Raw genomic sequence first — 26,354 nt, 5'->3', positions numbered from 1 at the left:
ACTCAGCAGCAAGTGGCAAAATGGCCGCCTTCTGATATCGATAAAAAAAAAACGGAAAAAAAAAAAACGCTGGATTTTCATACTCCATGACCCCAATATTAACCAAAATACAGTATTTAGACTAGTGGGGCTGCATAGAACATATTATTGTCAAGAATTATTATTATTATTTTATTTATTTTTTTTTGGGGGGGGGGGAGACTTAACTTTCACTTTAAAACTACAACAATGAAAATTCCACAAACAAATAACTGAGGCCTTTTTAATGAGGGAAGAAAAATGGAAAATGCAACAGACGGAACGTGAAGCTGAATGTCACCTGACGGCAGACAATCGAACGAGGGAGGGGTCTCCTGAGCTTACAGCTCAGCCGTGTTGTTATGGAAACAGAAGCCCCCTCGCCACCCCCAAACAATAAAAGTATGATTTCATAGGCCACTGTCAGGTAGAGGAGGATTCCATTAATGCCAGCTAGGAAATGGGAGAGAGGGGCTGGCCTACAAGGCGAGGCATCTCTCGGGCTCTGCAGCATTAATACATTAGCAAACACCATGAAACACTACATAAATGTCAGCAATTACGGCCCTGCTGGAAGGATGTGTTGTAGAGGGGGCTGAGGGCTTGAGAGGATGAGGGGATGTAATAAAAGGATCCTGCCAATCACTCCTACAGGTATAGAGGAAGCAAGCACTGCCAATCATAACGACTCATGAGGCCTGCATGGAAAGTCTCCACAAGGTAACTGGAGCAGAAAAGCACACACAATAACACAGCAAACTGAATAAAGTGTTGTCCAGTGATACATGAGCATTATCCATCCTGATCTAATTTCAAGGTTCCTTAAGACCTTGAATGACTTGGAGAACAATAAACAATGAAACACATTGAGTAGACAGTACCCAGGTGACGCAACACTTAACAAGCTAGTGCCTTCAAAATGTGAGAATTTCTTTCGGACAAAGTAATTTCATCCACTTAAACACCACATGAAACAATTACACACACAATAGCATGACTCCAAAGGCTCTTTCTTTCCTCAGAAGAACAACAATGTGAGAAAAGGGACTTAATATACCAATGAACCAAGCATGAGCATTGAAATTACTGATTAAACACAGGCGACTACACTGCTGCTTGCTGCGGTTAAAAATATTTACACAAGATTACAATGGAAGCTCCAAATTCTCAAAATGTGGTCCAATTTAGGTTCCAAATTTATTTATTTTTTTTTAAATCAAGACTTCAAAACAATATTATATGTGACGTCACACAAGCCGTAAGAGTAAGTATTGTGAAACTTCTACTCACACTAACTTTTTTTTTTTTTTTTTAATGCCATCACAAAAGATTTCAGTGATGGCAAATAATAATAATAAAAAAATAAAAAAAATAAATAAAAAAGCCAGAGCATAGGCTATAGTCTGTACTATACCAGTGATACCACTGTTATTAGTTTTTTTTTTTTTTTATGCTAGCACAAGTGGATGAGCCGAGTAAAAGGTTTTGAATCTCCAATGATTCATTTCGATTTCATCGTTGAATATGATAACAAGCAGGCGAAAGCTGTTTTCAGACAGACATTGTGCCATGAGTCAATCTTTTCTTGACATTATTGTACATTTGAAAATCCTACAATGTAATATCCAGATCCCCCCCCCCCCCATTCTGTCTCTTGCACCTGAAGTGTACCTATGATGAAAACTACAGAGCACGGTCATCATTTCTAGCGGGAGAATGCTTTTTTTTGCCCCACTGTATCTGTTGTACAGATGGATTGGAGTTCAATATTCAACCCTAGACACAGTGTGTAATACGAATAGTTGCAAAAACAAATACACACGAATGTAAATTCAAGCAGACAAACAGTAATATAACACAATTAAAGAGGGGAAGTGGACTTAAGTGGTAATCGATTCCAATGAAGGCGAACCGGTGTGTGGAGCGAAATGTAATCTAGGGCCTCTGGGCTGCCATGTTTATTGGCCCAAACCCCGGGAGATGAGACTGGGCTAATGAGCTCGACACTAACACTGGCTGCCTACCCACCTGCTTGGCCAGCCAAGTCCCAGGCTTTCTCTGTTAATACCTTCAGACGTTTCAATAAGGGGGCTGAGGCTGAAGCAGAGGCCATTATTACACTTCTCTCTCTCTCTCTGCTTTTTAATATCACCTCATCCGGGTGGCGAACAGGCCTGAGATGCTTTCATAGGTTGCAATGGCCATCATAAACTACCAATAGGGAACCACTGAACACTCAATAGAACTTCAAAAAAAAGGGGAGAATTCTAGAATCTATGATGTTAGTTCGTAATTAAAAAAAATCCTTTATTATATTAACAATGTGTTAATTATTATTGTGGTTATCATTTAATAATGTCAGCTGTGTCAAACATTTTCATTACTGCGAGTCAGACTAGAAACAGCTTTAAGTATGCTCAATGGAACAAATTCCAATAATAATAAATAGAGATAGACCGATATGCTTTTTTCAGGGCCGATACCGATTCCGATTATCGGTAGTCAAGGAGGCAGATAACCGATATTTGAAGCCGATATTCATTTGCAGTAAAAGTTAAAATGTTGGCACCAAATTTTTGAATAATGCAAACCCTAACCCTTCTTTACAATGGATTCTCACACTGCACTTTTCATTTTACATCCTTCTATCTGCAATAAGACGTTGGTGGCGGGGGGAGTTAAATGTGGGGGCCAATGTGACATTACCTTTTATAGCATTTGGGATACTTGTAGTTTTATTCTATAAATGTTATATTTTTATATTTTGAAGTAATAGGAGGAACCCTGTCATTCAAAATGTGCATCAGCTGTGGCATTACTTATTACTACAGCAAAAAAAAATAAAAAAATTTCCATGAGAAAAACTATTCATCCCTGAACACCATACAGTTCTTGTAGACCTTATTATAATTATTGTTATTGTTACCATATAGACAGTTTTGATAAGCTGAGGATCTTAAATCGAGAACAGCAATATCATGCTACTCCTCTCTACAAGAGAACTGTCAAAAGACACTTCATCATGTAGTTTAGTGCCACTTAGGATGCCCCAATCAACGCAGAAAAAGGTAGAGTAAAATAACTTGGTTATAATAATAGTAAGAATAACTTGGTTAAACAGACATTGTTGCGGTGGACCGCTGCCACTTTCTGCTGTTTAATGTGTTTTACACTTATAGACACGTGTGTGTATATGGGCCCACTATTCTCTCACTACTGTACTGTACTGTATCACTTAATGGCACAGATGTACTTGTCTAAGTAATAACTGGGCTGCAACATTGCTAATTCACATTAACAAGCACTGTCTTAGCTGTCCACATGAATAGTTACTAACACACGAGAAAGTTATACAACACACCAAACATGAGCTCATTATTCAAAGTATGAGGCACGTAACGAAATTACATCACTGAACATTAATTGCAGCCGACTACGGCCGTAGATGTTACATATTAGTGGCATCCATTGAGAGCATAATGTCCCAACTCACAGCAGACATGACGTGAAAAGAGAGACAAAACAAGCAAATAAGCACACTATACTTTAGTGCACTTCTCTACTAATGCCAAACATACGGAAGAGAACACGTTCGTGTAGTTAAACGGTGTTTGAGACACTTAATTTGTTACGGAGCGGACTTTAACGAGGTGCACAACGAGCTGTCAATCAAATCGACGTCGAAGCTTAAGGCACACAATGGCAAACCAGTGCGACAAATAAACACAATATAAAGTAACTAAACGCTATTTAGTGTCACTGTGGCATCTCACTGCATAATAACCGCTATGCAACAAGTAGTGGACGTGACCCAGAATGCAATGTGTGCGTCACGAGAGGTAAATATAATGACATTACTCTACTCTTAACATGGAACTAGACAATATAATAATGACAACTGTTAATATTTGGAACCTTTCTAACAAACATTATTTACTTAATTAAGTGAAAATGTGTGTGATTCCCTCCCCGAGTAGTTCAAGTAGCGAATTAGCTACTGGGTGTTAGCCTACATGCTAAGCTGAACACACCACTGTTAGCTAGCGGGGATTCAATGCAAGGCAATGCAGCTCCATTCATATAGTGCATTTAATACACAACATAATTCAATGTGTTTAGCTTATCATGGTGAAAAGTTCAGCGGAGTCTCTTCTCTTTTAACTTACCTTCGAAGCATGTGTCTGTCGCGTTGTGTCCGTGGGTGCGTGTGTGACCGGCTACTGTGATACAGGCATACACTACTGATTGGTTCTGGCTCTTGCACGGCTAACCAAGCAAATGCTGCTATGGGCGTTACATTGCTGGAGTTGGACTCCATAACAGACAGAGACGCTCTGGGCTGCATTCGAAGCGAAAAGACGGAGTTTTAAATGGATCGCTCATATCGGCCGTCAGATTAATAAAACAGACCGATACCGATATGTACCAATATGTCAAATATCGGCCCATCTCTAATAATAAACATAGCTAAATTTTTACATCTGTGATTATCTTTACAAAAGGAAAAAATGTTTACACTGGACATCATTAATAAGACTAATTTGCTGGGAGCAAATTTTATGATGGCCTACTCTTGGATGAAAACAAATTAAAAAAAAATAATCATCACCATTTCAATAGCTTTAAAAGTCCAAGATAATTTTAGCAAAAAAAGAAAATCTTAACTAAGATATAATTTCTTAAATTTAACCTAAATTTGCTTAGTTTGCTTTGACAAGTTATTTTTACTTAAAATTAAATAGTCAGACAAGATCATTGTGCTTATTTTTAGATATTTTTTACTTAATTATCTTATTTGATCAAGCAGTCTTAGCGTTGCGTGTTAACAGCCAATATAAGTACCCTGAGGCTTAAAAAAAAAAAAAAGAAGCATTTTCCACATTTTAAGATGACAACTAACCAACATTAAAGGCCCTGAACTGGGGTTTCATAAGATGATTTTGCATAATATAGAAATAAAAATTCTAAGTATGAAAACAATCAGACAAAAGTGCAAGTGGTTTGTTATATTTACTAAGCTCATTTTTCATCTTTCCAATATTCCGATATCCAAATTCAGTGGTCTAGTGGTAGAATGCCTACCCTCAGACTTGGAGGTTGTGGGTTCAATCCTGGCCTGGGTCATACCAAAGACAATAAAAACATGACCTGTTACTTCCCTGCTTGACACTCAGGCAAAGTTATCCAAGAGTAAAAAAATAAAAAATACATATGCATTTTAAGAAAATAATTCTATTTATTACATCTTGGAAAAAATCAATATAACTTGGTTTTTTTTGTATAAAAATACTATTTTCAAGACCACTGTGGTTGATATGGGAATAGTATTATTTTCTTATTTTTCTAAATCTTACAGGTAAATGTAAGTATTTTTTTCTTGTTCTGCTGGAAGATAATTTTGCTTATTTGAAGTAAGAATTTTCTTATTTTATTATATACATTTTTTCTTAAATTTCCTACTGTCCTTTTTGCAGTGTGTTGCTAATGTTTGTAGTAAGATTAGAAAGAAAATTTTAGACTAGAATGATAATGGAAAAAGCTTGATATTCATGTAGACTACAGTTGTCACTCCAATTCCTGGTAGATAATAGAACTGGATTTTATCCCGATCCCCAAGCAGCTTGATGTTCCTGAGACTATAGTAGCACAGCACATGTTAATCAGAAACTAGCCAACAGAAATAGAAGAATTTACTCTCACTGTCTCATGTTTTAGGGGCAAAATGTGTTGTGTTCATCTATTTGCAGTCTGGAGCCCTGATTTACATTTGTTTGGTTTTTGAACAATTTAAATCTGAAAGTTACCCTTGTGAATGCAGCTCCGGGTTTAAAAAAAAAAAAAAAAAAAAAAAGACGCCAATAACAATGCTTCAAACAATCAGATAGATCTAAAAGGAAAACGCCAGCTCAGGGTGAACCTACGAACAGCGGCTCCTCAGTGTAGCATGGGAACACATACGCTGTCAAAGACGGGGGGGTGAGACAAAAGGGGTCAGAGGTTCCTCAAGGTTCTACTTCTGATCAGCTTGACTGTGTGGAGGATGAATGGCCGGGATGAGCGACCTCGGGATGAGTAAGGTCAGTGGGACTCAATGATGTGAGCTACAATGTCCACAGAAAGAGGGCACGGGATGGGAGCGGTCTTTGACATCTTAATTAGCTTCTGACAGATGGCTTTGGCACGACACAGTTCCGATGCATTTATTGCAAGTATTATAATGCCATGTCGGTAAACCATGGACTGCAATTGTAAGCACTAGAGAGCAGGCCAGATAGACAAATACTGTATGTGTTAAAATAAGGGAATAATTATAGATTATATTTTTGTAATAGACGGTACACACATAAAAGGCCCTTCACAAATCTACAAAAGCGATCGCAAGACTAGTGAAAAACTACTGAAAAGAAAAACAAAAATCAGATTCAACTATGTCAGAGCGCTTTTCCGTACTAAGTATATTGCACCAGTCAGCTTGACTTTGGTGCAGTCAAAGTCGGCTGCCAATGACTGTTTCTGAGAGAAAATGTCTAACTAAAAGCCATTTAAGGCATCCATGTGCTTTTATTTTGATGCACAATGCATAGTAGCCTATGAATGGCAGCTGATTTGACAAAAGTGGCTCTCCTCAAAGGACTACACCCCGACAAGACGGGTCATCTCGGTCTCGTTGTGCTGTGGCTTCGATGGTCTGTCCAAATATGCAAAAGTGGTCAGCAGTGCAAAAAAGATTGGCCACTAGACTGCTGCCCAAGAGAATTCTGCTTAATTAACCAGCTTATCACAGGGTCGCATATTCCAAATCAAAGAGGTGGGCTATTAATTTTTCAAAGGCTACGTGAGAAACATAAATGCGAACTCAATTTTGTTAAATATGAATTTAATGTCTTATATAAGCAGTGAATTACATTGTTTTAATAAGCTACCACTGCCTCATGTTTATTTAAATTAGTAAATATAAACTAAAAGGTGGTGAAAAAAGTAGTTACATTAAAACGACATATTTACTCATATTAATGATAATTCACTATTTAATCAACTTGTCTAATACAAAAAGCATGTCTAGTGTCCCTATTTTTTCCCTATTTTTAAAGTGTGTTGACATTATGAGCATAACCCAGTATTAGGTGTTATTCCCTCCCCTATGAAGGAAATAATTGTTGCTAAGATGAAGAGTAAGACCATTGTTGGCTTGATGGTATTCTTTATTATTATTATTATTATTATTGTTATTATTATTATTTATTTTAATAAATGGAATAATGATCACCAAACAAAAACCTTTGGTGCTCAATTGAGAACCACACCAAAATGCTTGTGTGCCCCCCTGAATATAAAATCTGTGACCACATGAAGCCAATCACAGCTAAATGCACGTCAAAGCAACAGGTGGCTCTGCTGTACGGTCCAACTATCTCACAAAAGAGACAAAATAAAACAATACGCAAAAAGTCAACTGCCAAAAGGCTTCTTACAGAGTCATCCGAGGCTGATGCTGGCCATCCTTCCCACTGTTGATGCCGTACTGGGATGTTTGTTAGGTCTGAAACGTTCCTCTTCACCTGCAAACAGAAGCAATATGTATTACTGTACATTCAGAGTTAATAAAAGGTTATTAATGATAACATAAGCAATAGAACAACAATACCACATTTTTTAAAAGTATTTAAATAGTTAATACAATGAAGGCTTGCATCAAAAGAATCCTTGTCTAGGGGGCAGGAAAACAACAAAGGAGGCAAGAGAATAAAGCGGATGAGCCAAAGGAGGAAAAAAAAGGGGGCAGTGTTTTTAGCATTCCTCAGATGCCGTAGCTAATGCCCTGTATCAACAGCCCCACGTTCTGAAATGAACAGTATTTCTCTCCCCCCCATTCACGCGCGGATGCTGTATCTGCATCACTTAATAACATTCCATGCTTTTAAACAGTTAGCGGCCGGCGGCGCCTGGCCCAAAGGGTGCCGCGCTGCACCGTCCAGCGCGGTGTTGGTTTAAAGGCCTAACGCCAGCCTGATGTGCGCCAGCCGAAAGGTGATCAAAGCCCACCGGCGTCTGAGCGCTGGCGGCCGTGGATTCTCCGGCATTTGTTTAGCGAGAGCCACCGTTTTCGGGCCCGCGGGGCTGGACATTGATGCTGAGAAAACTGCCCATTGTAGGGGAGAGCCCACGGGTCAAATCCCGTCTTTGTAAAAAGTACTGAGGAGAGATGGATCCCTGAGCGTATGAAGGACTGCTGGTCATGCAAGTGGAAAGTTAAAGAACGCTACAAACACAACGTCAATGTCAATGTCGAGCACATGCCTGAAACAGTGGATTGTGAAGACTATGATGGGGCAATGTTTCTCCTAAAGAATGGGAGACACAGCCAGCAACATTATGACCATTTGCACAATCTAATGAAATCCAATACAATTTGTTTATTTTAGGATAAAAATGTTCAGTTTTTTTTCTCAACAAAGTTAATGTTATTATAGTTTGCAGTGGTGGACAACTACACTGCTTCAATACTGAGAGCCGTTCAGTCAAAAGTGGCACAATAATAAATCTGAGAATGTCAGTCAAAAATGAACATTATTAAAATCAGGTTTTTTTCATACTGCTAACGTTGTGGCTGATTTATTTTGCATTGGTCCAGATACCGTAGAGAATTATAACAGGTCCTAAAAAATAAAACTAGCAATAGACCAATATGGTTTTGTCAGGGCCGATACCGATACTGATTATTAATAATCAAGGACGCCGATAACCGATTTTTAGAGCTGATATTCATTTTCACTACAAGGGAAAATATTGGCATCAAAATTTGAAAAAAAAAAATAGAAATTTGAATTTGAATTTTTAAGCATATGTTTGTTTTTGAGCAAATTTTAGGTTAATAAAATGCTGGAGTTTGAAAAAAGAAAAAAAAGAAAAAAGACTAGCAAAAAGGTCAGGGATCTCCCAGGGGCAGTCGCATGTTTTCAAAAGTTAAAAACTTAAGTAAATAGCTCCCTATTGTTTTCTATAGTAAATAAAGTCTTCCAAAATATCTCAAGTATTAAAATTTTACTTATCTTAGTTTTAATTCCAAACAAAAACAGAAGGTGCAAAAGAGTTCTCTGGGTCAGCAGCACCTCCGAAAATGTAATTAGTTCCCTGAAGTTAAAACTTTTTTTTTTTTTTTTTAATGGATCTATTATCGGCCGTAAGATTATTCAAAATGGCTGATGCCGATATTCATCAAAAGGCTTAATATACGATAAATCGGTCTATCGCTAAATAAAACAAAAACAATAAATGAGTGGCACAATCCACCTTTTGTCTGCGAGTTGTAAAGCCCTCACCATACTGCTCCGAGCCGACCCTTATGATGAGAAGTCATAGCCAGGATGGAGGGCTGGAGGTCAGAGCGGGTGGCCAGTGTTATTACAGAGTGTAATATCTATGTTTGACCAGCCGCACAACAGGGATTTGCCTGACCGCCGAGCCACTCGATGAGAAGAGGGGTAAAGGGAGGAAAGGAGAGGCATAAACACTAGTAATGAAGAGACTGCTGTCAGAGGTTAAAGCAGCCTGAGAGAAACAACAAACTAATGCCCACCACAGAGAGAGTGAAGGTGAGAGGTGGGGACAGAGGAGAGTGGAGACAGAAATTGAAAGTCGAGGACAAGCTGCTCCCTTTGTGGAAGGAGAACACGGCATCCCACCTGCATAAACTTTGCCAGTCGGTGACATTTGAAGAGCAAAATTACAACCTAATAAAACGTAAGACTACACAGTATGCTGTATACTTGCAGTACCTTAGCAAACTTTATCGACATAATTTAGCCAGCTTCTAGCAATGTCCAACACAATATATTAGCCCTACTGTCTAATGCTGCCCCCTGTCTTCCATAAAGGTAATTTGATTGATGAAGACTAAGGTTATTTTAGTAAACTAATGGAAAAAAATAAAACTAAAAATAAAAAAAGAAATAAAATAAAAACGAAAACTAACTGAAACTACTTTTTTTTTTTTCAGAATTATGGCAAAAATGTCCTCCACTTTTTAGTCTTTGGTAATTAATTAATGTGATTATAAGTACATTTATTTTGATATTAACTGGAATAAGGACATAAAGTGTGTCACACATAAGTGACATCATCTAGCAGCAGCCAATAGAAAAGGACCTTCAGATGGCATCGCTACCATGGTGTTTTTAAATATTGTGCACAATGAACTAAAGCTAATACTGAAACTAACTAAACTAAACAAAAACTAAGCATTTATTAAATAACTAAAACAAAGAAACTAACAGAACAATACTGAAAACTAATTAAAACTAACTAAATGTAAAAAACAAAACTCAAAACGAAACTAGAGCTGCGAGCAGCTATAAAGGGCCCTCGCAACCCGTGCCACGTTGGGATATTTGCACGTCGGGGTACTGGCACGTTAGGGTACTGTTTCATAAGAAACCGTCTAAATTGTAAATGTTTTGCCATGCTTTTTGTGTTTGTTCACATTGCTATGGAATGCTTTGTCGAGGTATTCGGCTGATAGGTATGCCTCCCAATATTCACACATCTAGCTGAATCATATAAAAAAAAAAAATTCTTTGCAAACAATGCATCGCTACAGCAAAGGCGTGCCACGTTGGGGTACTTGCACGTCGGGGTACTGGCACGTTGGGGTACTGTCAAATAGGACAAGGACCATCTAAAATGTTTTTGACAAGCCTTGTGTGTGCAAAGTTTAATCAAAACGCAAAATATGGTGCGCAATTCCCAAAATAAATTCAAAATGGCGGACTTCCTTTTAGGTTTAGCATACGGCTACAGAATACTTTTTGTAGGTCTTAAGCTAATAGGTATGCCTCCCAGTTTTCACAAATCTAGGTCAAGTCATCTTTAGTTGTGTATCGCTTGAATCATACAATTGGAAATGCTCCATAAAAATGCATAGAGGGCGCTATTGAGCACAACGTTGGGTTACTTGCACGTCAGGGTACTGGCACGTTGGGGTACTGTTACATGGAACAAGGACCATTTAAAATGTTAGTTTTTTCCATGCCTTGTCTGTGCAAAGTTTAATGAAGAAGGCCAAAAATTATGTATAATTCCCAAAATAAAATCAAAATAGCGGACTTCCTCTTTGGTTTGGCAAATGGCTACATAATACTTTTTTGTAGGTCTAGCATAATCATACAATCGGAAATGCTTCATAAAAAGGTCTAGAGGGCGCTATTTATTTCAAATTGCACAATAAATCTCTGAAAATTCATGTTCATGACAAGTCTGATGTGTTTGCAAAGTTCCATGAGTTTTCATGTGTATAAAAAAAAAAAGCAGCACTTGACAAACAATGCATTGCTATGGCAACAGCGTGTTACAAAATAAAAAACTTTCGATTACTTTGCATCTTAAACATCTTAAGATGAAACACACCAAGTTTGAAGACAGTCGGATAAATTTTGTAGGAGGGGTTCGTTAAAATATGACCCCTGAAAGTTTTTCCTTGCCCGGTTGGAGGGTTAGATCAGGGGATGTCGCAACTTGTTTGTGGTTAAGTGCTACAGAAGTAAATGTGTCTTAACAACCTCATGATTGAATGTGTTTTCAATTCTCTAGGATGTGATTGGATTGTATCAATTAAATGTTCTTATAACTGATTCAGTGAGTAGTAAAAATAGTGTGTCAAGTATAATGACATGAAATATAAGGAATACAAAAAACAAAACAAGAACCCTCTAAATTACACATTTTGTTCCAGGCTTTATGTGCGTGCATAGTTTGAGTATACACCTAGGTTTAGGCCAGGAGTGTTCAAACCTTTTGCAAAGAGGGCCGGGTATGGTAAGGTGAGAATGTGTGGGGCCTAATCAACCATTTAGTTTAGCCTGACATAATTTTTTTACATGCATATGTAAATATATATATGTGGACAAATGTGTACATATGTCTACAAATTTTTGTAGCTCGAGCTGCTTCGTCCAACTGGGAACGCTGCATTAAGAAGGATTTTTTTTTCCTTTGCCAACAGTGCATGCCACGACAACAGCGTGCGACGAAATAAAAAGCTTTCAATAACTTTTCATCGTCAACATCTTAAGATGAATCACACCAAGTTTGAAGATGATCGGATAAACTCTGTAGGAGGAGTTCGTTAAAATAAGACCCCTATGAAATGGCCAAAAAAATGGCAACATGTTCCAAAGTAAATCAAAATGGCAGACTTCCTGTTAGGTTTAGCATATGGTTCAAAAAGAGTTTTTTGTACCTCGAGGGCTGTTACATATGTCTTCAAATTTTGGTCACTCTAGGTGAAACGTACAGCCGGAAATGCTTCATTAAGTAAAAATTTTGAAATGCAAAATTTGATGCCCTGCCTCTGGCGGACTTCCTGTTAGGTTTAGCATATGGCACCAACAGGCTTTTTTGTAGATCATAGTCTGTTACATATGTGTACCAATTTTCGTAGCTCTAGATTAAACGTATAACCGGCAATACTTCAGATGAAACATGCCAAAGAATGAAGACAATCTGATAAGTTTTGTAGAAAATATGAGGCCTATAAAAGGCCCCCAAAAAATGGCTACAAATAGCAAAGTAAATCAAAATGCCGGACTTCCTGTTTGGCTTAGCATATGGTTCTAAAAGACTTTTTTGTACATCGTGGGCTCTTATGTATGCCTCCAAATTATCATAGCGCTAGGTGAAAGGTACAACCGGGAATGCTTCGTTAAAGAGGAGTTTTTTAGCTCAAAAAGTGATGCCCGGCCCTTGCGGGACTTCCTGTTGGGTTTAGCACAAAGCAGCAAGAGACTTTTTTTGTACATCGTGGGCTGTTACATATGTCTACAAATTTTCGTAGCTCTAGCTGCTTCGTACAACTGAGAATTCTTCATTAAGAAGAATTTTTTTCCTTTGCAAACAAGTGCATGCCACGACAACAGCGTGCAGCGAAATAAAAAGCTTTCAATAACTTTTCATCTTCAACATCTTAAGATGAATCACACCAAGTTTGAAGATGATCGGATAAACTCTGTAAGAGGAGTTCGTTAAAATAGGACCCCTATGAAATGGCCAAAAAAATGGGAACACGTTCCAAAGTAAATCAAAATGGTGGACTTTCTGTTAGGTTTAGCATATGGTTCAAAAAGAGTTTTTTGTACCTTGAGGGCTGTTACATATGTCTTTAAATTTTGGTAACTCTAGGTGAAACGTACAGCCGGGAATGCTTCATTAAGTAAGAATTTTGAAACTCCAAATTTGATGCCCCGCCTCTGGCGGACTTCCTGTTGGGTTTAGCATATGGCACCAACAGACTTTTTTGTAGGTCATAGTCTGTTACATATGTGTACCAATTTTCGTAGCTCTAGGTTAAACATACAACCGGCAATACTACGTTTAGTAAGAGTTTTGAAACTCTAAATTTGATGCCCCACCGCCGTCATATAGTATGTCGAAAACTTTAGATTTTTTACCATGGTGTTGTCCCAGGTCTTGAGATGGTACATCCCAAGTTTGAAGTCAATTGGATTAACCGTGTAGGAGAAGCAGGCAAAAGTATGACCCCTGTAAATGTGCAAAAATTGGCCAAAATTGGACATTTAAATACTCATATCTCACTTCCTGTCTATTTTAGGGTACACACATCAAAGAGGTTTTTGTTCATCTGGATGTGCTACAGGTGCCACACAATTTTCATAGCCGTCGGACAATCGTAGCGGGCCAGGGATCTGTTTAACCTATGTAGGTGGCGCTATGGAGCCATTTTTCTGTTATCACCTATGGCGACTTTAAAATATCAAATTTTTCGCCAGGCCTGACGTGTGTGTAAAGTTTGGTGAGTTTTCGTTCACGTTTAGTGTCTCAAAAATGTGATTGTTTGCGGAAAAGAATAATAACAAATAAAAAGAAGAAGAATAATAAGAATTCCTTGAAAAACAATAGGGACCTCGCAGCGGTCGCTGCTCGGGCCCTAATAAAAACTCTACGAGAATGAAAATTCCAAAACTATAATAACCCTGAAATTGAAGACAATATATATATATATATATATATATATTTTTTTTTTTTTTTTGTGACAAGTCAAAATAGAATTGCATTTTTACAGATTTGTCACCAACAAAAAAAATAATAATTTCTTTAATATTTAGCAGGGCAGTTGCAGTCCATGATTCTGAATAAATAACATGAAAGTGAAAATACAAGCGCTAAAGGTGGCAATGTATTTAAGGTAACACCATATCAAATTGTGCAGTTCTGACTGTGGTGTTTGATTGAGAAAGTCATCGAGAAACCTGGCCTGCCTGGCTTTGGTGCTGAGCGACAAGGCGATGCTTCTCACAGCAAAATTAATGATCCGATCATTGTAAATGCCAATTGCCTGTAATCCCCGCCTGGAAGCGAATCAAAGAGTTTCCATTAAACAGTCACAAGCTTTCTCCCTCGTGCTCCCTTTCTTCATCTCCCCATGGCACCAGATGTCTTTCATTCCTTTATTTTAGCCACCCTTCCTTTTCTCAGCTCAGTAGCCTTGTCATCTTTTGGTTCCTCAATGACTCCCAGCTGCGAAACACGGATGGGCCCCAGGCCCAACCCTGGGGGGCAGCAGAGGAGGGAAATCCCCAGGACAACGGGTCTGGTCACGGACAACTCAGAGCCCCGGCAGCCATCTCTATTCTACCCGCTACTTCCCTGGCAAACATTTGCTCTACAGCTTAGCTCACATGCTAGCCAGCTACTTACCCCCACACTCTTGTCTAGTAATGCCAATCAGAGTGTACCCAGCCCTGTGCTCGGGACACAGAGAAGAAAGAAGTTAGAGACGGGACACTGGGAGACACATGGGGAATGAAGGCACAGAAAAGGAGGGGCAAGGGCAGATCCCTCAGAGCCACAAGGCAAAGCCAGAGCCTTGTGCAAAGACAAACAAGAAGACAGGACTGTCCCTATTGATATGCACAAGAAGGACCATCGGCTAGTTTACGGTGAGACAAAAGAGTGTGCAGCGAGAGAAGGGTGCTCTGTAGTGGAGTCCATATGTCTGTGACTAGACACAGTATGAACAGAAAGGGGAGCCAGGCTGCTTGAATATGGTGTTACTTCTTTGTTGCACTCTCAAGTCCTAGTAGGAGCACAAATACACTCCGCATCCTGGATGGCGGAGTCACTGACGGTGTAGCGGTTCACTCGCCGGACTTCTGTGCAGGCAGAGTGGGTTCAATTACCACTCAAAGATGATGTGAATGTGATTGTGAATGGTTGGTTGTAGGGAAGGGCGAGGACCGATAAGTCTTATTTTAAGGTATCGGTACATGTGACGGCCACCCTACTGTGGCCAATTTGTGATCAGGAACGAGAAATTAGAAATTAGAATAGAAAATTGCCATTAATTTCATAAAATTTTAGACAATTATTTTTGGAGGGAAATTTTATGTAAGAATGTAAGTATCAGTGATATTGGTATTTGGTATTGGTGACTTGTGCTGGTATCGTTCTGGGGGGAAAAAAAAAGTGGTATTAATCATCCTTAGTTGATTGTCTCTATATGTGCCCTGTGATTAACTGGTAGTAGCAAAAATTTATTCCAATTTTTGCTCAAGTCAGCTGGGACAAGCTCCAACTCCTGGCAACCCTGAACAGGATGAGCGGTATGGAAAATGAATGGATGGATCTTGGATGGCCATTTGATCACATTTCTTGAAATTAATTAATTAATTAACAGATAATAACCGTACAGACTTTTTTTGTTTTTGAATGTGATGAAAACATTTCTCTGAGTGTTGTGAAATCTTTTTTTTTTTTAAATGATTGCATGACGGGCGGCACGGTAGTCGAGTGGTTAGCACGTCCGCTTCCCAGTTCTGAGGTCTCCGGTTCGAGTCCAGGCTCGGACCTTCCTGGGTGGAGTTTGCATGTTCTCCCCGTGCCCGCGTGGGTCTTCTCCGGGTACTCCGGTCTCCTCCCACATTCCAAAGACATGCATGGCAGGTTAATTGGGCGCTCCGAATTGTCCCTAGGTGTGCGTGTGAGTGTGGATGGTTGTTCGTCTCTGTGTGCCCTGCGATTGGTTGGCAACCAGTCCAGGGTGTCCCCTGCCTACTGCCCAGAGCCAGCTGAGATAGGCGCCAGCAGCCCCCGCGACCCTTGTGAGGAATAAGCGGTCAAGAAAATGGATGGATGGATGATTGCATGACGTCCCACAGCTACATCCTGTTTCTCTGGGGAGCAAACTAAAAGTGACTTCATCAATTGCACCTGCTTAGTTGCCGTCAGGTGGTGAATTCTATTTTGCCTTCGCTGATTTAAGACAAAATGAATCAACAGTCTCGTCCACAGTTTTTTGATTATTTTTCACCATCTGTAGTTCTTATGTTAGCATAAATTTACCCCACGACATAATTTCACGTTATTGATAACTTGCAGATGGACCTTGTGTCAAGAAGTCCCACCATTGTGTGACATTATCAAATAAATGAATACATAAATAAAGAAATAACTAAGAACCCTTGATTAATAGTAAATATATAAAAAGGCACGGTCAACATGGTGTGTGCAGAATCCAGATCCATTCAGTTCTGGGCTTCATTTTCTCTCCAGGGGTCCCCCGGAATGCCTAAAGACAAGCATGCGTAAGGAAAAGACCACAACATGGAGGCCCGTTAAAGCCCACTGCCACATTGTCCCTGCGCGGTTCCCCACCGCCTCTTACAGCACCCCCACCATGCTGACAGTCCTTCGCCTATTTTCTGGAACTATGGTATTCCCCCTCCCACGCCACGGGGAACCCTCCCCAGTGTTTGTAATCCCAGTAGAAACACTTAAGGTTCACAGTGGGTGCTCATCAAAACCATCTGGCTGAGAAGAAGCGAAGAAGATGGCAGAGTAGGAGGAATAGGACAGTGCAAATAAGGAGAGAGCCAGGAAACCAGGGAGGCAAGCTGCCTCCTCTTCCAGCTATGATGCTGGTTATACTAATCTGGTCAATTAGCACCATTGCAAACCCTGCTCGCAGCCTGATTATTATCAGTATGAGCTTCACACTCACGGAGGTGCAAGGACCTGTAGTGGTAGCAGTACAAGCACTAAGTTCTGATTGCGGCTGGAGAGTGAATAATTACTTTTTAAAAAAATTGTCAAATGGGAAATCAGAAAGCTAAAGTTAATCCAATATTAGACAGTTTACGTCAGTATAATTGTACACCAGCACCATAATTACGACACACATAAAACCAACAGTTTGGTCGCAGGTTAAAAAACATTATTATTATGTCCATATCAAGCAACGATCAATCCTCCTCCAGTGCTACGACATTTGAGAGTAAAAGTCACTTTACTGGGAGGGTCAGGGAGAAACGGGGGGTTGTACTGGGCCACAGCTGTGCGAGTAATTATGTACTTGGAAATGTGATCATTCGTGATGAATAATGAATCGCTGGTTGAGATAGACTAGCAATGTTCAGCAAATGGAACGAAAGCTGCGTGATGGGAAACCAGAGCGGCAGAATATTACGGATGCAAGAGTCCATGCATGCAAGGGTGCATATTTAAAAGGACCTCCTGATCCCATGTGCACGAGTGCATGTGCCTTGTCGTCACCTACCTCTTGTATGGTTCTCGAGCCTGGAAAGTTGAGGCTGTATTCCCTCTGGGCCTCATGGTGATTGATGACCAACAGGAAGTTCTGGTTTAGCGAGTCTGGGAGAGAACTTGACAAAGAGAGAGACAGAAAGAGAAACGGTGACAGGAACATTAACTGCACATAGAAGAGTAATGGAGAAAAAGTAATCCTACATTGACACTTATGTACACGTTCAAAGAATGATGGTGCACCCCGCAATGAGATAATTAGATGCATGACAAAACAATATAATGACAACTGCTTTCAACAAAACAGAAGAAATAACTGAGTGTTATATAATGCCAATGACATTCTGAACAACTTTAAGTTGTTCATTGATAAATATTGCATAAAACATTATTGTGTCATCTTTTGTATGATGCACTCTAAAAAATAAATAAGAGCTATTGATGGTCAAACAAAGTGATCAAAGATTAACAAACACAATGGGCAACAAGTAAAAGGCAAGCTAGGACATGTTCATATGTGATATACTGCTGCCTCTGGGGGCTCATCACCCACTTCACAGGTTATGTCCAAACAAGCCTGGCCAGAGCTTCACTCAGCACAGCAGGTTATTGCACCTACACAGTAACAGCATGGAGTCCTTCAATCAGCTGATTTGATCACATCCAGCTATAATGAAACGAACCACGGAGAGAAGAGAAATTATCTCACCCTTAACCTAAAGTCTAAAAATTGACGTAAAATAGTTCACAAAACATGAATGGGGCACCAATTTTTATTGCAACTATTTCAAGTACAGTGGTGCCTTGGCTTTGAGTTTAATTATTTTCCTTGATCGAATCATCTTTCCCCATTGAAATGAACGGAAATATCATTAATCCGTTCCAGCCTCACATAGCAAATTTTTCAATTTTTTTTAACAACAATAATCGTAAAAGTTTTTTATTAACAACAACAACAACAACAACAATAATAATAATAATAGTAATAGTAATAATAATAATAATAATAATAATAATAATAATACTGATAATAATAATAATAAAAACCTTTGTGAACGCATGCAGCATTGTCTAAGGAAGAATCTTCTAATTTAAGTGGAGATCCAAATTTGTTTTTCTTTTAAGATATTCTTCAACCATTACCAAAGCTTTGCAGTAAAAAAAAAAAAAATGTCTGGTCTAAGACTACATTCAGGACAATGTAAGATGTGAGTATTTACCACATGAAGGTGTACAATTTATTCAGTTCAGCCTATAGGTGTACATTTTTTGTAAATGATTTACGGAGGCCCTGAAGTAGTAGCCACAATGCAAAAGCAGACACTTTGTATGCCTCACGTGAAGGAAGAGGCGGTAAGGAATCAACTTTTGGAAGCTTCATTTACAATAAGCTGTGAGGTTAAGTAGCGTTTTGAGCAAACGCTGGGTCTGTGCGACTGAATATCAATGGGAGGCTTAAGGGCCGAGGCAGACACTTAATCAGGGCTCAGAACCCAAGGAGAGAGGAAGACTTGGGAGAAAGAGAAGGATGGGGAATTAATATGTAGCATACACATTAATTATGCAATCACACTCTTAATCTGAGCAGATCTGGACGAGCTTATGCTAACAGAAGCTCAAATTTACTGTAATGACAGCATATTTACATTGACTAAAACTACGGAATCAATATGTAAATGTAATGTTTGTTGTAGCTAACCAGGGAAGATTGGAAATGTGTTGAGTGGGAAGGATGGATGCATATGTAATTGGATTGCGCAGAAGGATGAGAGAGAGTTGTGTGTCTAACAGCAAGAGGGGGAGCAAGTGAGTAAGCATAACTGCTACGGGGTAGGGACACATAAATAAGGATCGAGCTAATATCGTGATTATGTTTGGACACAATCCTGAGATACTGCTGGCAGGCAACTCCACTTCTAAATAGACAGAGATCGAGGGTAAACTGACTGGAAGTGTTACTCTGTCCTTCCAGCAAAGAGGGAACATCTTACCAAGCATCGATGGCAGACTGACGAGCCATTTGGTGTTTGCCCGGGTGGAGTTCTGTTCGAGATTTAGCTCACGCATTGTGTTCTATGGTACAAATATAGTCACTTCAAATATCAAACATATAAATGGAACACCATTTGCAGTGACTCATTTTCGCGTCATTTCCCTTCTCTCTACTGGTGCCAGCTGCTTGTCACACCAGGTGCGAACTTAAATATCAACATTGGGATGAATTCATTTTTTCATCCTTGAGAAATTTGACGATCATGTAAAATTTGATTAAAGTAGTATTTGTAGTCATGACTTTATATTTCCTAGTTGCCAGGTCTTCAAGCAACTTTATTCTGAAGTGAGTTCCTCAAGAATCAGTAGGTTAAGTTACTTTGTTGTTACTTTGTTGTGCTTTTGTACATTACAGCAATGCATATAAACAACCTCCAATCCCTAATAACACTTATTAATGCACTTACTTGCTTATGCAAGCACATATTGAGTTCCTCCACATATTGACTCGGTTCATAAGCATATTATGGGCCTCTCCATCTGACCATTAGCGTGGATTTTAAACATAGAAGGGCCAAAACATGCCTTGTGAAAATTAAACTGCACTAAAAAAAAATAATACATGCCACCAGAGGGTTCTAGAACTGCACAAATGGAAATCAACCTGACTTTTTTCACAGATGTTCTGCTTTTAATATTGTGACATGACGACGACAAAATATTGTGGCAGCCTTAATATCGCGATATCACGATATTGCCGTTATCGTGACATCACTACTTGTTGGAATACAATTTCTTCTTGAATAAAACATTTAATTGTGAAGAAAGTTCTGTTAAATGCATGACCTTTGAAATCAGTATTACAAAATGATCCATTTCTTCAAATGCCCATTCCTAATCCCTGCTGCATTCACCACAAGGTTGTAATATGGATGCCTAAATGTTTGCTTCTGCCTTTAGAGGCTTCCTTCTTACTGAACACATACACTCCCGTGACATTCTAGGATGACTGGCGGCGTCTGAAGGTACTTGACATGGCATAAGGGTGCCGGGAGGAAAATGTCATTTAACTTTATAGACAGAGAAAATGGAGCAGTTAGCGGGGGGAGAAGAGCGGGCTAAACAGATTGGTTTCATTCTGAGGTAAGCCCATCTCAGAGAGCTGCGAGTCCCCATGGCACAGAGCAGACTCTAGACCTTATTAAACTTGCACTGCCAAACACATGCACGCACACAATGTGGCATGTGCATATAAAGTACAAATACCCATACACACAATGTGGCAAATGCATCCTTCCCAACCTCCCATCCACTGGCACGTGCAAACAATGCATTTGAGTTTTCACTTCAGTCAAAAACAAACCAAACTCCACTAAAGAGGAGGTCACAAAGATCTTCTTACCGCCTCCAATTTTTGCATCCACAACAAAGAAGCAGGTTGCGCACCCATTCAGGCTCTGTTGTGTTTTGCTCGACCATCGTGTCGCGAAATAGCATGCTCACTGTTAAATATGTTCCTCCAGGCTTTTACCTGGCCTGCTAGCTGTCCCTCGATAGCATCTGTGCATCAACTGCATGTGCAATAAAACACCACAAATCCTAATTAATCACTTTTGCTATTCAAAATTTCTTTGCCAGGTCAAATGAAAATAACAATTCTTTGGCAAACAGCCTCCAGGTGAGTTTGAGCTCAGAATAAACAGAGAGGAAAGCAAAGAGGCTCCACTTGAAATATTTATCAGGCCTTCATCATTTATGCAAGAGATGAGCTCCTCCTCGACACCCGCTCTTATTCACCGACATGGCCACGGAGCGCACGCTTCAACCATGTGATGCCAACAGCTTAGCATATCGCTAACTAAATAACTAGCGGAGATGGATATGTGCTCACAGAATCTCCAAAAAGCCTTCAGATTTATTTCTAATCAAACAAAGAGAACTAAGAGTTTACTCAGCAGGGTCGTAATGACACTGCAGCACTGTTTAATCAGCTCGTTTGGTTTAGACGTGTGCAGTGCGTGAGCCAAAGACATTGCGTTGTGAAACAGAATTTCTAGTCAGCAAAAGAAAAAAATGAAGCTATAATTTGGTGGGTACATTATGGACCTGAATATTTAACCAGATGAAATTGGTTACGATTTTAGAAAACAGCAAAGTTTCGTCAACCTTAAACATTTCTTGACGTTGAAGTCAACCTTTAACATTGCTTGACAATAATAAGTTATATGTAACCTCACTAGTCTAAACATGACATTGTGGTTAATATTACATTTGTGGAATATGAGTTTAGCAGCAAAATCCAGCCGTTTTTTTTTTTTTATCGTCTCAGCGGGCGGCCATTTTGCCACTGGCTGTGGACTGAAGATGACATCAATGTTGCTCAGGGCTCAGGCAGCGACCAATTACAGCTCACCTGTTTTCTGAAGCTGCACTGTGATTGGTTGCTACCTGAGCAACTGTGATGTCATCTTCAGTCGACAGCAAGTGGCAAAATGGCCACCCCTTAGATGGATAAAAACGGCAGGATTTTTCTGCTTAACTCTTATTTCACCAGAATACCATATTTAGACTAACGGGGCTGCAAAGAAAATATTACTGAAAAAAAAAAAAAATAATAATAATAATAATAATTGGGGGTTGTGCTCGTGAAACGGTTCATCTTAATGTGGTTCATGTATTTGCACAAAGTGTGCAATTGCACTATATTATGCTGCCAAGTTGTAGGCTATTGAAGTAAAGAGGTATACCGGTATTTTCAAACTTTCGGTTGAGGCGCTCTCACTGCACACAAGTTGTGTGTACTGGATATATAAATGTGTGAGTAGTTTATTTTTATTGTGAGCCAACAGCTTGTCTCGTCCCACAGCAGGGTACGACCCCCACCCCTTTGCTGTAATCAGTCACCTATCCTCCTGCAGTATGACAGAAGTGTCATTATTTGAGTACAAATTTATACACAAACACGTGCGTGCTCAGGGGGGGTGCACCCTTTTATATTCTGCCCCAACTGTCCTGCAGCACAATAGCTGACAGAGGATAATGAGCTCCCGACACCTAAAATGATATCGATGACACTTGGCGAAAAGGCAAGGGTGCTGCTAAAAAGACACAGCGGTGAGCAAAGGAGTGAGATGATGACAAGAGGCAGACGCACACGAGGGTGAGGGACCACTTGGGGTGATGACGGCCACTTAGCTTTAACTAGCAGTCCAAGTCCAAACTGTAAAATGACGCTCTGATAGCTGTCAACCCAAAGTAAATGTAGAGGTTTAAAGAGAGCTTTCTTTTAGCTTTATATAGCATTTGTGGTCAGTTGTAAAACACTCAATATATGTTTATTACTCTTTGCATTTGTGTTACACTACATTAAGTATGAAATGACATTGTCAGTATGTATTGTGTGATGTGTTTTGCATGGTTTTGTTGGGTAAGAACTCCCAAATTTCCAAGACAATAACACAGTAAAGCATCAAAAAGTATAATCCTCGAAAAAAATTAAACCGTTATGTAATTACGCAGGTTACCATGCAGTAATACTTTTAGCAATATCAATATTTTTTGTAGTAGAGGAGTCTGATAAATAAAGGTCTACTACTCTATCGCTATAACATTAATAAATAATTTTGATCAACCAAACAAGACATTTTAAAGTTATTATTATAACGGCAATCTCACTTCCAAAGTCATGCTTTCCAGAAATCACCTTAGAACGTTTTACAATCCAATAAAGCTCTTCTTATCCTTTAATTAGTGTGAACTAAAGGGTAGATATTCTGCACTAGATGTTTACCTGACACTCATGAAAGGACAATCACGCGTTCACCTGCCAACAGTGATTGTATTACTGGCTGTACGTGTATGTGGCTTTACATCAAGGTGCGTGACATTTTCGAGGGAAAGGTTGTTAATGCTGCCGGGCATTCGATGAGGCGAATGGGCCAGCGCTGGATTAATGGAGCAATCCCACAAAATCTCAAGCACCACAAGTGCTGTTATAAAATGGAGTAGACTAGTAAAAAAAATAATGTGAGATATATTTTATACATATAGACACACTTTCCTGAGCAACAATGTCAGGTGGGATTATATAAAGAAAGGAAATAAAACTATTATTTACACACGATATTGCAGCCGGAGACGTTCCTCTCAAAATGTCACAAGGAATGAGAGGAAATGAAAGGAACCGTTGGTCAAATGTCTCTTTAACAGACTAGTGATATTTAAACTGGCTTGCTGAAGCCCTCTACTGGTAGTCATAGACTGCCACCTGCTGCACTTTCTTTGCCACTACACTGCTCCATGTCATGCCAGATGTGTAGCGCAAGGATGATTGAAGGACATAAAGCAAAAAATAAAAAAATAAAAAAATATCAATCAAATACCTGTTTTTGCTGGTGCTGGCGGTAGGGGCAATGTCGGGGGTCAGGACATACAGGCTGACGTTCCTTGGCAGGTGTAAACTTCGTAGCACCGTCTGAAGCAGAGAAAACACCATGTATGTAGATTACAGGGCTATTATAGATTGGACATTTTACATGACAGTTTGTATTTAATTTTGAGTTTATTTATTTATTTATTTTTTAATTTTAATTAGTTTTCAGGGTAGCTCTGTTAGTTTTTATTCGTTTTAGTTGCACTCTAAACAGAGAATTGTCGACCAACTTAATAAGTTTGCATCAAGTGGTAACACACGATTAAAATAAATTAATCCAAAGTGAATGAATTAAATTAATTACGTTAATCCAAAGCAAATATATAAAGTTTTATTAATTCTGAGTTCATTAAATTTAATCCAAAGTGAATATATTAAATTAATCCAAGGACACTATATTAAAGGGATCGTTCAGCTTTTTTAACATGAATCTCAATTTGATCCTCACCTCCCGTGTGTGCGATCAGCACTGACTTACCCCTGACAGCGTTCGGTGAGACCAGTTCTGGTTCGGCGTTGGACGAGAGGAAAATAGTCCAGCAAGCTGGCTGGGGTCTCGGAAATAAAGCGTTTTTCTTCTAAAAACTATTTGTTTTCAAAAGCGTGATACATTTCCATCACAATAGGTTTGTATTATAAAAAAAAAAAAAAGTATATTATTTGTGGGCAAGATTTTATAAAAAGACCATGGTAAAATAAAAAAGTAATGCACTTCTTACTTAGCGTTGCGTTTCAGCTGAATTGAATGAAAAGCAGATGAGGCTGGAGCCAAAAGTCAAATATGCAAAATTGCCGAGGATTGACGTCATGTAAAAGTGTTTTTCTTTTGGCTGCTGCTAGATGACGTTAATTCTGTGCGATACACATTCAAACATCCTTATTCCAGTCAATATGGAAATAAAATAACGTTAAAATCAACCACAAAGGCTTATGTATTAAATTACCAAAGACAAAAACGAAGGACATTTTCGCTATAGTTTTTTTTTTTTTTTTTAATTTGAGAAAGCGAGTGAACACTAGCTGACAGGAAGGGGAGCATACTTCGAAATTGTAATATATGGTTCCAATTTAGTTTTTGAAACATATAATCAAGTCTCGTTTTTAAAAGTAAGACGTGGAAAAAAAAAAAAAGCTAAAATAGTTGGCAATGATTTGTCATTTTGTTTAGATGTATTCAGCGCTGGGCAATATAACCTTAAAATAATATCTTTTCTCACACTCTTTTCTCATGGAGAATTGTGCAGGTGGTCAGAAAACTTCGGTGACCAAATCGCTAAGATGGTAAACCTGAGTTTGCTTTTGCAAACTGGAACAGTCCATAACCATGTACTTAAGAGTGAACAACAGTGCACATATGCGTGACATGCTTTAAGAAAAATAAAAAATAAAAAAAAATAATCATTTGACAAATTAATTTTGATTAGTGCCTAGCCCCTCAGGATTTTTTTCAATAGCAGGTCTAAACTTACACTATCGGACACATCGCCACTCTTCCATCCTTTCAGCTGCATTTTGGAGACAGGAACTCCAAGCTCAGTCTCAAGAATTTGTTTGATTTCACCTGGGGACAAAAAAAATAAAAAATTGTCACAATCTCTCTTACTCATAAACATACGTAAGCATGCAGTATAGTCGTGCTGCTACTCACCGACTGTGCTGCCTTCCTCCAGCACCAGCTCAACAGTGCGTTGCCGGTATTCCACCCGAAAGTTGAGCATCCGAGGCAGGCGCTCTATGATGTGTCGGGAGGAAGGTGCGCTGGGGCAAAACGTGGAAGCCAAGGAAGACAACGGAGAAGGGGACGAAGACAAAGAGGACTGCGAAGGAACTGCGCTTTCAGCTACTACATCGGCAGCTTCTGGTTGGCTGGGAGGTCCGTACATGCTGGGCAGGCTGGTGTCACTTGGAAAGTTACTGTCACAGGGGTTAAACAGACCGTCATGAGATACAGGGGGCGTGGGGGGACTCAATAGATATGAGTTACTCCATTAAATACAAGAATCAATTTGAGTTTTATTACACTGGGTTAACGTCTCTCCATCTAAAATAGTGCTAGACCGATATGTTTTTTCCAGGGCCGATACTGATATCAATAGTAGTCAAGGAGGCCGATAACCATTATTTCAAGTCGATATTCATTTTGCAGTAAAAGAGAAAATATTTGCGTCAAAATAAAACATTTCCTTTTAATTTTAAACATATAAAGAATAGACAGATTTGTTTAAAAATTACAACAAAACTTGCAGGTTTCTAAGGGTATCAGCATGTGTTAAAAACTAAGCAAGTACTGTAAATAGTTCTCTAAAATGTTCTACTGTAAATAACATCTACTGATGAAAACCCTTGCTTACGTTCGCAA

At 39.1% G+C, this 26,354-nt stretch overlaps 1 protein-coding gene across 2 annotated transcripts in view; it reads right to left on the bottom strand.

Annotated features, from left to right (window-relative positions):
• faf1 (Fas (TNFRSF6) associated factor 1) overlaps positions 1–26,354 on the bottom strand; it is a 64,137-nt gene that overhangs the window by 33,082 nt on the left and 4,701 nt on the right. For both annotated transcript variants that reach the window (XM_077534703.1, XM_077534702.1), the window contains 5 exons: positions 25,644–25,909; positions 25,465–25,556; positions 23,946–24,037; positions 17,585–17,690; positions 7,491–7,577 (listed from right to left, as the gene is read on the bottom strand). In XM_077534703.1, coding sequence (XP_077390829.1) covers positions 7,491–7,577; positions 17,585–17,690; positions 23,946–24,037; positions 25,465–25,556; positions 25,644–25,909 — 643 coding nt within the window. The remainder of the gene's footprint in view (positions 1–7,490; positions 7,578–17,584; positions 17,691–23,945; positions 24,038–25,464; positions 25,557–25,643; positions 25,910–26,354) is intronic.

The sequence above is a fragment of the Festucalex cinctus genome, chromosome 10, assembly GCF_051991245.1.
Source record: "Festucalex cinctus isolate MCC-2025b chromosome 10, RoL_Fcin_1.0, whole genome shotgun sequence".
NCBI classification, from domain to species: domain Eukaryota; kingdom Metazoa; phylum Chordata; class Actinopteri; order Syngnathiformes; family Syngnathidae; genus Festucalex; species Festucalex cinctus.
The sequence above is the reverse complement of the archived record's forward strand: the minus strand, read 5'-3'. Positions and strand labels throughout refer to the sequence as shown.